The sequence below is a fragment of the Ranitomeya variabilis genome, chromosome 1, assembly GCF_051348905.1.
Source record: "Ranitomeya variabilis isolate aRanVar5 chromosome 1, aRanVar5.hap1, whole genome shotgun sequence".
Lineage (NCBI taxonomy): Eukaryota > Metazoa > Chordata > Amphibia > Anura > Dendrobatidae > Ranitomeya > Ranitomeya variabilis.
This window is the reverse complement of record NC_135232.1, coordinates 1073532487-1073544715: the sequence shown is the minus strand read 5'-3', so window position 1 is coordinate 1073544715 and position 12229 is coordinate 1073532487. Positions and strand designations below refer to the sequence as shown.

The following is a 12229-nucleotide window of genomic DNA, read 5'->3' as shown; positions in this document are numbered from 1 at the left end:
TTTTCTTTTGAGAAACAATTTATGAGTTTACTAAACATTACATTACTGACACTTGTCAATGACACAAACATATAATTGGTTTTTCACTTCAGGTAGACACATTGTGCTATTCCCACCTGATAAAGTGATGGTATAATGGTATATCGATAGGATTGGATATCAGTCTGATCTCTGGAACCTTAAATGATCCTAAGCATGGAGGGGCTACATCTTAAGCACTGTGGCTCCTCAAAATAAAGTTTAGACTACATATTTAGGGAGGCTATATTTTCATGGGTAATACCTAATCAGCTTCACACTTGGGAACTGTCCTTCTGAGGGTGGGAGAAATGCAGGGGCTCGACAAGGAAATATAGGACCTAGCTAAACCCCCCATTTACATCTGCTCTCTGCTCCTGCGCAACAGACTTGCTGATGGTAGAGTGATCTTCTATATTGGCGAGACAAAACCATTTTTTATTCGAGCACTGGTTTATTTTGAACACCAGCACTTTTCATCTTGTATGTGGGTCTTCACAATGCTTTTATTTCTGAGGCTTTTACACAATGATATCAATAAAAGTTATGTTTTAGTAATAAAGTACTCTCCCTGCTGAATTTGCTTATTCATTTTTGCACCAACTAATTGGAGTAATACTGAAGATTTTGTAATGAAAGTTTTATTATCAACTTTACTTTCCTGCTATGAGCTAAAAAATGTTTTATTAAACTCATGTCTCGTCAACATTTTGAAAATTGTTTCAGTGAGATATTATAGCTCAACATATTATTTTTCAAAGGGGCTGTACTCATTTATTCTGAGCAGTGTATATTAGAGATAAACATATTATAATTATAAATGACCCAATAATGATAGGACACCTCGTAAATAACATTCTGCTGTTTTGTTCTGACTTAGCCGCTTACAGCTTAAGTCAATAAGCAATTGGCAGAAACACTTATCTTCAATGCTTTTTTAAAATTATAGAACATTTTACATGTACATGTAGCTCTTCTATGAATGAAAAATAAACCAACGTTATTACCATATTAGTATCAGTCCATTAGTGAGGTGTCAAGGCTATATTTAAGCTATATTAAGCATAAATGTTGCTTTCACGAAAAAACCGTCTCAACATCTGAAAGATGAGCAGGTTCAAACAGTTTCCCTAAAGGACCAGCAGGGGTGCCGACCTGAGCCTTCAATACCTCATCCTCAAGTTCAGAACACATAGCGGAGACAACCACCCCATCTTACACAATAGTGACAGCATCATCAGTACTCCCTTCCCCAGGGAAACTCCAAGACAAAGCAACTGCTTTGACAATCTTAATCCTAGGACAGTCATACACACAATGAGGAGGCAGTCATTGACACCCCTTTTCAGAGAACACTTCCTCAAAATCGAGCAGGAAAGATGGAATGATTTTAGTGGAGACACTAGATACAGTAGCACCTAGGCAATTTTATTTGCAAAAATCACTACACGTAATAATTTCTCAGGCCTGCAAGTCTATGACCAGACTATGTTTAGTCAACAGGGAAGACCCAGCACAATAGGAGTAGGGATTCTTTCCAAGATATAACAAGAAAGGAACTCCCTGTGAAGAGCCCATATGCGCAGGTTCACAACATGCACTACTTGTGCAAAATTTCCCTTACCGAGAGTCGCAGAGTCAATTGCAAGTATGGGGACTGGTTTCTCCACAGTACTACAGGAAAGACCAGGGTACTGTGCGAACTGAGCATCCACCATATTAGTTCCTGTCCCACTATCTTAAAGGATGGATATTTTCTCAGTTTTTATACCAATAACCAGTTCGGCGGGTAAGAAAAGTTATAAATGTGGAGGAGATATACATACACCCAGGTTGTTATCTGTTGTGAATTCTGCTCTTGGGCTCCCTCCGGTGGTTGTTGGTGGTAGTGCAGTTGTCTTGGGGTTGTAATCCGGGCAGGTGTTTCTGCTGATTGCAGCTCTATTAGGTATTTAGGTGTGCAGGATCCATGAGTCCATGCCAGTTGTCCATTGTAATTGGAGGGATTGCATCTCTCTCTGGCTCCTCATGCCCTGCTGCCAATTCAGCCAAGATAAGTGTCTGTTTTTTTGTCTATGTGCACACATGCAGTGTGCTTTGCAATTCAGTGCAATTTATTGTGTTTTTGTCCAGCTGATACTTTGTTTGGATTTTTCAGTCATACTGGATTCCCAGGAGATGCAGATATACTTTCTATGTCTTTAGTTAGATGTGGAATATTTGTATTATCTGCTGTGGATGTTTTTAGGATTTTAATACTGACCGGTGACCGCATAGAATTCTGTCCTATCCTTTTCTATTTAGCTAGAAGTGCCTCTTTTGCTAAATCCTGTTTTTCTGCCTGCGTGTGTCTTTCCTCTTATACTCACAGTCAATATTTGTGGGGGGCTGCCTATCCTTTGCGGTTCTGCTCTGAGGCAAGATAGAATTCCCATTTCCATCTATAGGGGTATTTAGTCCTCTGGCTGTGTTGAGATGTCTAGGACGTGTTAGGTACATCCCACGGCTACTTCTAGTTGCGGTGTTAGTTTAGGGTTTGCGGTCAGTATAGGTACCACCTACTCCTGAGAAAGTCTCTCATGCGGCTCCAAGGTCACCAGATCATAACAGTACAACTGGCCCACAATGAGTTAAATGCATCTCAGAAGAAGGGAAGAAAGAGCTATTTTTTTTTCTGTAGCCTGCTTTGTCTTTTCTTCCCCCTTTTCCTCTGGGTGACTGAGGAGTCTTGTGCTAGCATGGATGTTCAGGGATTAGTTTCTTGTGTAGACCAGCTTGCTGCGAGGGTACAGGGTGTTTCTGATTATATTGCTCAGACTCCTCTTTTAGAGCCTAGGATTCCTACTCCTGATTTGTTTTTTGGGGACAGGTCCAAATTTTTGAGTTTTAAAAACAACTGTAAACTGTTTTTTGCTTTGAAGCCTCATTCCTTGAATAAGATCACGGTCAAGTTTCAATACCCTTTACCTTTGCTTTCCGATTTGTTTGCCAGGATTAAGGGGGCTAGTTGGTTTACTAAAATTGACTTTCGGGGGGCATATAATCTTGTTCGTATTAAGCAGGGTGACGAATGGAAAACTGCATTTAATATGCCCGAAGGCCATTTTGAATACCTTGTGATGCCATTCGGGCTCTCTAATGCTCCATCTGTTTTTCAGTCCTTCATGCATGATATCTTCCGGAATTATCTTGATAAATTCATGATTGTATATTTGGATGACATCTTAATTTTTTACGATGAATGGGAGTCTCATGTGAAGCAGGTCAGGATGGTATTTCAGATCCTTTGTGATAATGCTTTGTTTGTGAAGGGGTCTAAGTGTCTCTTTGGAGTGCAGAAGGTTTCTTTTTTGGGCTTAATTTTTTCTCCCTCATCTATAGAGATGAATCCGGTTAAGGTTCAGGCCATTCATGATTGGATTCAGCCCACATCCGTGAAGAGCCTTCAGAAATTTTTGGGCTTTGCTAATTTTTATCGCCGTTTCATTGCTAACTTCTCCAGTGTGGTTAAACCCCTGACCGATTTGACGAAGAAAGGCGCTGATGTAACGAATTGGTCCTCTGTCGCTGTCTCTGCCTTTCAGGAGCTTAAACGCTGATTTACTTCTGCCCCGGTGTTGCGTTAGCCAGATGTTTCTCTTCCGTTTCAGGTTGAGGTTGACGCTTCTGAGATTGGGGCAGGGGCCGTTTTGTCTCAGAGGAATTCTGATGGTTCCTTGATGAAACCATGTGCCTTCTTTTCCCGTAAGTTTTCGCCTGCTGAACGCAATTATGATGTCGGCAATCGGGAGTTGTTGGCTATGAAGTGGGCGTTTGAGGAATGGCGACATTGGCTTGAGGGAGCCAAGCACCGTATTGTGGTCTTTACCGATCATAAAAATCTGATTTACCTCGAATCTGCCAAACGGCTGAATCCTAGACAGGCTCGATGGTCCCTGTTTTTCTCCAGTTTTGATTTCGTGGTTTCGTATCTTCCGGGTTCTAAGAATATTAAGGCTGATGCCCTCTCTAGGAGTTTTTTGCCTGATTCTCCTGAGGTACTTGAGCCGGTCGGCATTCTGAAGGAAGGGATGGTCCTTTCTGCCATTTCCCCTGATTTGCGACGGGTTCTGCAGGAATTTCAGGCTGACAAACCTGACCGCTGTCCTGTGGGGAAACTGTTTGTTCCTGATAGATGGACTAGTAGAGTGATTTCTGAGGTTCACTGTTCTGTGTTGGCTGGTCATCCTGGTATTTTTGGTACCAGAGATTTGGTTGGTAGGTCCTTTTGGTGGCCTTCTTTGTCACGTGATGTGCGTTCTTTTGTGCAGTCCTGTGGGACTTGTGCGCGGGCCAAGCCTTGTTGTTCCCATGCTAGTGGGTTGCTTTTGCCTTTGCCGGTCCCTGAGAGGCCCTGGACGCATATTGCTATGGATTTTATTTCAGATCTTTCGGTTTCCCAGAGGATGTCGGTTATCTGGGTGGTTTGTGACCGGTTTTCTAAAATGGTTCATTTGGTGCCTTTGCCTAAATTGCCTTCCTCTTCTGATTTGGTTCCTTGTTTTTTCAGCATGTGGTTCGTTTGCATGGTATTCCGGAGAATATTGTGTCCAACAGAGGTTCCCAGTTTGTTTCTAGGTTTTGGCGGGCCTTTTGTGCGAGGCTGGGCATTGATTTGTTTTTTTCTTCTGCATTTCATCCTCAGACAAATGGCCAGACCGAGCGAACTAATAAGACTTTGGAAACTTATTTGAGATGCTTTGTGTCTGCTGATCAGGATGATTGGTTGGCTTTCTTGCCATTGGCCGAGTTTGCCCATAATAATCGGGCTAGTTCGGCTACCTTGGTTTCGCCCTTCTTTTGTAATTTTGGTTTTCATCCTCGTTTTTCTTCGAGGCAAGTTGAACCTTCTGATTGTCCTGATGTGGATTCTGTGATTGACAGGTTGCAGCAGATTTGGGCTCATGTGGTGGACAATTTGGTGTTGTCTCAGGAAGAGGCTCAGCGTTTTGCTAACCGTCGTTGGTGTGTTGGTTCCCGGTTTCGGGTTGGGGATTTTGTCTGGTTGTCTTCCCGTCATGTTCCTATGAAGGTTTCTTCCCCTAAGCTTAAGCCTCGGTTTATTGGTCCTTATAGGATTTCTGAGATTATCAATCCGGTGTCTTTTCGTTTGGCCCTTCTGGCCTCTTTTGCCATCCATAATGTTTTCCATAGATCTTTATTGTGGAAATATGTGGTGCCCGTTGTTCCCTCGTTTGATCCTCCTGCTCCTGTGTTGGTTGATGGGGAGTTGGAGTATGTGGTTGAGAAGATTTTGGATTCTCGCTTTTCGAGGCGGAGGCTTCAGTACCTTGTCAAAAGGAAGGGTTATGGCCAGGAGGATAATTCTTGGGTTTTTGCCTCTGATGTCCATGCTGCTGATTTGGTCCGTGCCTTTCATCTGGCTCCTCCTGATCGGCCTGGGGGCTCTGGTGAGGGTTCGGTGACCCCTCTTCAAGGGGGGGGGGTACTGTTGTGAATTCTGCTCTTGGGCTCCCTCTGGTGGTTGTTGGTGGTAGTGCAGTTGTCTTGGGGTTGTAATCTGGGCAGGTGTTTCTGCTGATTGCAGCTCTATTAGGTATTTAGGTGTGCAGGATCCATGAGTCCATGCCAGTTGTCCATTGTACTTGGAGGGATTGCATCTCTCTCTGGCTCCTCATGCCCTGCTGCCAATTCAGCCAAGATAAGTGTCTGGTTTTTTGTCTCTGTGCACACATGCAGTGTGCTTTGCAATTCAGTGCAATTTATTGCGTTTTTGTCCAGCTTAGACTTTGTTTGGATTTTTCAGTCATGCTGGATTCTCAGGAGATGCAGATATACTTTCTATGTCTTTAGTTTGATGTGGAATATTTGTATTATCTGCTGTGGATGTTTTTAGGATTTTAATACTGACCGCTTAGAATTCTGTCCTATCCTTTTCTATTTAGCTAGAAGTGCCTCTTTTGCTTAATCCTGTTTTTCTGCCTGCGTGTGTCTTTCCTCTTATACTCACAGTCAATATTTGTGGGGGGCTGCCTATCCTTTGGGGTTCTGCTCTGAGGCAAGATAGAATTTCCATTTCCATCTATAGGGGTATTTAGTCCTCCAGCTGTGTCGAGATGTCTATGACGTGTTAGGTACATCCCACGGCTACTTCTAGATCCGGTGTTAGTTTAGGGTTTGCGGTCAGTACAGGTACCACCTACTCCTGAGAAAGTCTCTCATGCGGCTCCAAGGTCACCAGATTATAACAGTTATCCTCCACACAACGTGGAGTAAGGAGTTTTCCGATGGTTTTTTGTGCTTTCAGTAAAGGACCAATCCCAATTAAATGCTCCTTTGCACCACAGAAAAAACAACCCTGTTTTGCAGCGAGCCATGAAACACTCATACCGACGGGGAGCCCCTCCTAACTGCATCGGTTCTTCAGAGTACAAATGGAAAACCTCAGTTTTAGAGAGTACTATTTGGAGCAGAGTCAAAACAGGTCTAAACCTAAGTACGTCTATCAAGGTGTATGGCCAGAGCAATGGCGACCTCCAATTACTCAAGAGTCTCGTAAAGCGGCAGTGTGTCTTTTAGTCTTTCAGATAGGCCCTAACGAAACTGATTTCTAATAGAATGATCATTCCACTAGGTGTTTGTGGCCCATCTACAGAACTCTGAGCAGAATTCCTCTGCCGGACGGTCTCCCATGCTGGAGCTCACATAGCTTAGACTCAGCAAGGAAGACACAGTCCAGATCATCATACACGAGGACTAGAGCCTCAAAAAAACATCAACTGACCAGATAGACAGTGCGTTCATCAGAAGTGAAAATGCCCAGGAATGAGTATCTCCTTGAAGTAGAGAAATAACAATTCGAACTCGTTGCTCCTCACTCTCAGAAAACTGAGCACAAAGCCTAAAATACAGCTTGAAGGCTTCATGGAACACCATAAATTGATCTTGACCCCCAGAAAACCTATCTGAAAAGGCAAACTGAAGTTCCAGTTCCACCTCACTGCCCGCCAGACCAAAAGTCTGCTGCTGAGAGACCCTAGATTGCAGGTCTGCCACTGCAAGCGACAGGCCCTGCAATTGTTTGGCAAGGACTACAATGGGATCCATACTAAGATATAAAATGTTTGCGCCTGTGAAAATGCCATGCTGTGATGGTCATCTGTAAGGAAGAGGAGCCTCAAACCGTCCCTGGAGCTGGAACTCTAACTATCCCTGCCAAAGGGGATCTCTTAAAGGTAGAGCGGCCCGAATCTCTGAACTTACTATGCTCCTGTAAAAGCCCTAATCTGTCACCTACCCCACCTCATGACGCATGCAACAGAAACAAAACGTAAACCAGGCAGACACAAAGACAAAACATGGATAACAGAAAACCTCCATCATACAAAAGCATTAACCAAAAATAAGGGGGAAGAAAAGGATTCAGAGGAATAAACTAAATGAGAAAAGAGACATGGAGATAAACACCCACATACAGCAGCAAAATACAGAACACCACAATTCCAACTCCAAATACTTAGCTTTAGCACACCGCACAGGAAGATGAATCTCCAATAGCAACAATGAACTATTTAGCACAGTGTCTCCTCAGAGCAAGGAAGCAGAGCTTTCACTGGCAGGACAGAGAGGGTCTGGTCAGGTTTTATAGGAAGAGTTAACAACCAGATCAGAACCCAAGTAAAGAGACAAAGAGCACAAGAACAGTGCACACACAGCATGTTTAATCAATAGTGGAGGCTTTATTAACACAACAAATTGCCAAGGAGAATAGACATCTAAAAACAATTTAAAACAACAGTATGAAAACATACAAAAAATGGTGAGCAGGCAAAAAAACATATCTCTATGTACAATGCAATACAAAATGTAATAATGATATTGAATAAAGAGACCACCACCAGAGGGATCACAATGAAAAACGGCAAATTATGAAATCGTGCAAGAATGTCATCAGTGCATTAGATAGATCTGCTCATGCGCAACCTACCATCTTTTTTTTTTTCCTGACTTTCTGTGACCGGGGAACACAGCTGACGCCACGCACAGGTGACGGTGATCTCTGTGTGTGATGCAAGTGCACTTGCAAGGTATAAATACTGAAAAATCTCCGTCCGTAACACTAACAGCTTACTAGAGCAGTGAAACAGAGAGCACACATATTGCTATATATAAAAAAGCAGTCTTTTTATTCAACATATACATAAATGATTAAAATACAAGATTTTATTAAACCAAACTATCTCAGTAGTAAGGGACCGACAAGCTACTAATCAAAAACAGCGTAAGATATTAACCTACATAATAGAAGATAGGCTGAGCACCAGTGGTTTCTACATCCCTCCAATAATCAACAATACCAACAGATGCATATGTATATAGAGGGTGTTACCCTTGGCGCTCCAGCCACTATTTCAATTGATTATATTGCCACCGCATAAATATCCCTATTACCAACTTCTCTCGGCTAAACCATAGAGGTTTGTAAAGTGCCATGGACTAAATCATACAATCAGATGTTACTTTACTTACATTGCTGTAAGAAGAGTGCCCGGTCCCTCTTACCCCGACGCGCGTTTCGTGCCACAACTTCTTCAGGGGGCGTGTCGGGGAAGAGGGAAGTATGGTCTCTTATAGCACCCTGCATCCAATACCTGATCAGCCCTGAGAAGCATGTGATCAGCGGTTACCACGGTGAGTCGGCACGCCGAGACGCTCCCCCTCCGCTATCTGATGACTCATCACCCTCGGTCAAGCGAGATGCCGATGCCGCATACTAGAGCTGTTATTGCTCATGAGCCCATCAGCTGACTCTAAAGACCGAAGGTTTCCGAGTCTGCGGTCGGGTAGATACGAGTCAGCGCGCTCCACCTGATCTCCACTGATGACAAAAAATAACGCTAGACAGCGGAAAAGCGACTATCATAAAATACCCTATATGCACATAATTACTGTAAACCAATGTATCCTACTATTTATAAAACTATACTAAAAAAAGTATACTAAAAAAAGTGATGGCTGAATAGTGAAACAGCTACCTAATTAAAACCCTAGTATGGTAACACTTCGCAATACTAGATACGTGAACTTCAATTAACACTAGGACTACTGGACTCGTGACCCCGCCTAGAACTACTGAAAGGAGTCATTTTGACTCCTTGCTTGTTTTCGTTTATTTTTAGAGTTTCATTTGTGGTTATTTATTAATAATTATATTTTTTGTAATGTATTATTATTGTGAGATCCAACAGTAATGCTTTTGATTGTTTTTTTTCTGCTTTTCTTATTTTTCTACAGAAAATAACAATAATTATAATAGACGTTTTTCAAACATTTTTTTTTATTCAAGTGCACACATATAAACAACAACTGAAGAACAAAAAGCAGAGAAAATGTAGGTGGAGGAGCATAAAAATGAAAATATGGCGCAGAATTCACCTTCTAAACATTTGGTGTTTCGCATTTTAGGCATTGCCTTTGATTTATGGCAGTACATTGCCCACACAAAGACTTACCACAAGTCTTACAATTGCCGACAGATCTATTTTTCTTGCACTTTTCTTTGATCTGGCAAAATTTTGTTTGAACCATCACTTCTGAACATGTAGAAACTTGGGACGTGGAACCCTTTTCCCTATCTGTGACATAAGGACCACTCAACTCTCTCACAAGCGTTTGCAAAAATGCCTTGCGTGACATTTTTTGGTGGGTAATCTCCTTGAATATTATACATGCATTTATACCCGCAAAGTCTAAGGCATTTTCAAATGCATGAACAGGCCATCTCCTCGTGGATGTTCGTGTGGTATATTTTCGTGCCATCTGATCCACTACATCTACTCCATATTTTGTTTGATTGTAAAACTTTACCGTTTCTGGAGTTTTTTTAGCGGAATCAGACGCAACAACATCTGGATGGACGGAACTCAAAATGACAACATTTTTGTTGGGCTTTCCTTGATATACTGTAAGTGTAAAATTGTCTTCATTTCTAAACACTTTAGTGTTGTACAATTCCTCTTTCATGGATTTTATTTCTTTAGGCACTTCTCGCCTTATCTTATTCAGTGTTCCCACGATGGTTGTTCCTTTGCTTTTTAGCTGTTTAGCTAATTTTACTGAAGTAAAATAATTATCAGTTGTAACATTGCGACCATTTTTCAAAAACGGGTCCAATAACTTCATTACCACATGGTCAGCTAAACGGTCCTCAGCACGGCGTGTGTCATCTTTGCCTAGATAAGGGAAGCCATTTGCCAGATATTTGCTCTCCTTATCAACAGCTAGCCAATATTTGTGGCCATATTTATCTGGTTTGGAAGGCATGTACTGCGTGAATGGACACCTAGTTTTGCTTGGGAAAAGTTGCTCATCCACCGTTATGTATGGGCCAGGTTTGTAACACGCAATACAATTTGCAATAAACCTGTCCCACACAGTAGAAAATAGAGCAAACTTGTCCGTTTGCAGTCTCTCCGATCAAGTAGATTTCTCATCAAATCTGAGAAACCTCATAATTTCAACAAAGCGGTCCCTAGACATTGTCGCTTTGCAAAACGGTATTCCCCAGTCATTACACCAAATACTGCTAATCGAGTGACGGTTCGTGCCAGATATTCCACGAGCATAGAATATCGCAATGAATGCATCTAGCTCCTCATCAGATAGAGTAAACTGTAAATTATTGTTCCTGCATGCTTCTGCAAGCGTACAGTTCTTTATATGTGTCAATATATATGAATCAAAAAATAAACGCCATGCACTCAAAGGACTATCGATAATGATATTTCTTCTGGCGTATCCTGTAGGGCCAGGTGCTTCTCGAAGAATATTTTGGCTGTCACGCCTACCAGGCAAGTGTTGTCCAATTTCAACAGGTTTCCATTGAATACCATCCGCTGAAACTAGTATTCCTTCAGATTCGCCTTCTCTGGTGTTTGTTGTTGCATTACCTTCGCCGCCATCGTTATCTGTTGTTCTTTCATTTCTGGGATGTTTTGCTGATTTTTTCTGTCCACGACCAGGAGGATGGTCACGAGGCAACATAACTGCATGAGCCCGATCCCCAGTTGATGTGCTTGGAATATCTGGAAAAAAGTTGATGAATATTTAGAATTTTTGTTTTGTAAGGGTCCGTGCACACTGGCTGGATTAGCGGCGGAATATCCGACCGGATATTCTCACCACAATCCGGCCCGTACCTGCCCGCTCAGGTACAGAGCGGAGTTTCATACCTGAAGCTCCGCTCCGAACCCCGGGCTGGAGCCGCTGTCTGGGACGGAGCCGTGCTCGCGCGTAAGCAAGCGCTGCTCTGTCCCTGACAGCGGCTCCAGCCCGGGGTTCGGAGCGGAGCTTCAGGCATGAGCGGGCAGGTACGGCCTGTATTGCGGCAAGAATATCCAGATGGCTATTCAGCCAGAATTCTGCTAGTGTGCACAGGCCCTAACTCAGTGTGTGGAAGAACAAATAAATACACATAACTACTTACCTTCTGGATTTGTTCCTTCTGAGTCTTCAGATTCACTTGATATGTTCTGAGGAATGAAATCTTCATCACTGTCAGAATCAAATACATGTTCCTGCAATTCGGATTCCGATTCATCCTCCGGTATGGATTGCAAAGTAGCCAGAATATCCTGAGGCTTTATCAAACGTCTTCTCTCCATATTCCTCACAAATTCCATAATTCTATATAGTTCCCTGCTGAAAAATAGAAATGAAATGAAAACTAAAAGAAATAATAACTGTTCTGCCACCTTCAAAAGGAGGTGGGCTGAATCAGTTGACAGACAGCTAAACTATTTCATAACAATTCATACCTGTATGAGTCTTCAGAGCTCGTATGTCTGCGTCTGTTCTCTTTGTCTCTTCAGCTGAACTGAAAGTAAAGTTACTATCCAGAATACTGTCTCCTGCTAGGACCTTAGAAAAACACCACCCTTCATTAGCATAAGATAAGAGCCTAGAGTAAACAAGCTATTTTGTTCAGCATTACACAGTCAGGGTATGTGCACACGTTGCGGATTTCTTGCAGAAATTTCCTGAAGAAAACCGGAAATTTTCTGCAAGAAATCCGCATTTTTTTTTTTGCGTTTTTTTTCCGGTTTTTTTGCGTTTTTTTAGCATTCTGCAAGCGTAATTAGCTTGCAGAATGCTAAAGTTTTCCAAGCGATCTGTAGCATCGCTTGGAAAACTGACTGACAAGTTGGTCACA

General features: G+C 42.4%; 1 protein-coding gene across 1 annotated transcript; it reads right to left on the bottom strand.

Annotated features, from left to right (window-relative positions):
* Positions 1-7653: 7653 nt before the first annotated feature.
* LOC143800142 (uncharacterized) lies at positions 7654-12008 on the bottom strand. The gene is made up of 4 exons (XM_077281179.1): positions 11835-12008; positions 11504-11718; positions 10779-11102; positions 7654-7793 (listed from the first exon to the last, which is right to left on the bottom strand). Exons 2-4 carry the CDS (start codon positions 11697-11699, stop codon positions 7654-7656), a joined length of 660 nt encoding a protein of 219 aa, XP_077137294.1. The 5' UTR covers positions 11700-11718; positions 11835-12008.
* Between the last annotated feature and the right edge of the window lie 221 nt (positions 12009-12229).

What these genes read in the sequence shown, in the direction of transcription:
- LOC143800142 (XM_077281179.1), bottom strand. Translation starts at nt 11,699, where the DNA reads ATGGAATTTGTGAGGAATATGGAGAGAAGACGTTTGATAAAGCCTCAG. An exon ending in AGAAGGAACAAATCCAGAAG is followed by an intron (nt 11,103 to 11,503) that starts GTAAGTAGTTAT and finishes ACTTTTTTCCAG; the next exon opens with ATATTCCAAGCACATCAACT. An exon ending in CATTATCGATAGTCCTTTGA is followed by an intron (nt 7,794 to 10,778) that starts GTGCATGGCGTT and finishes AATTGTTTTTAG; the next exon opens with ATGTCTATTCTCCTTGGCAA.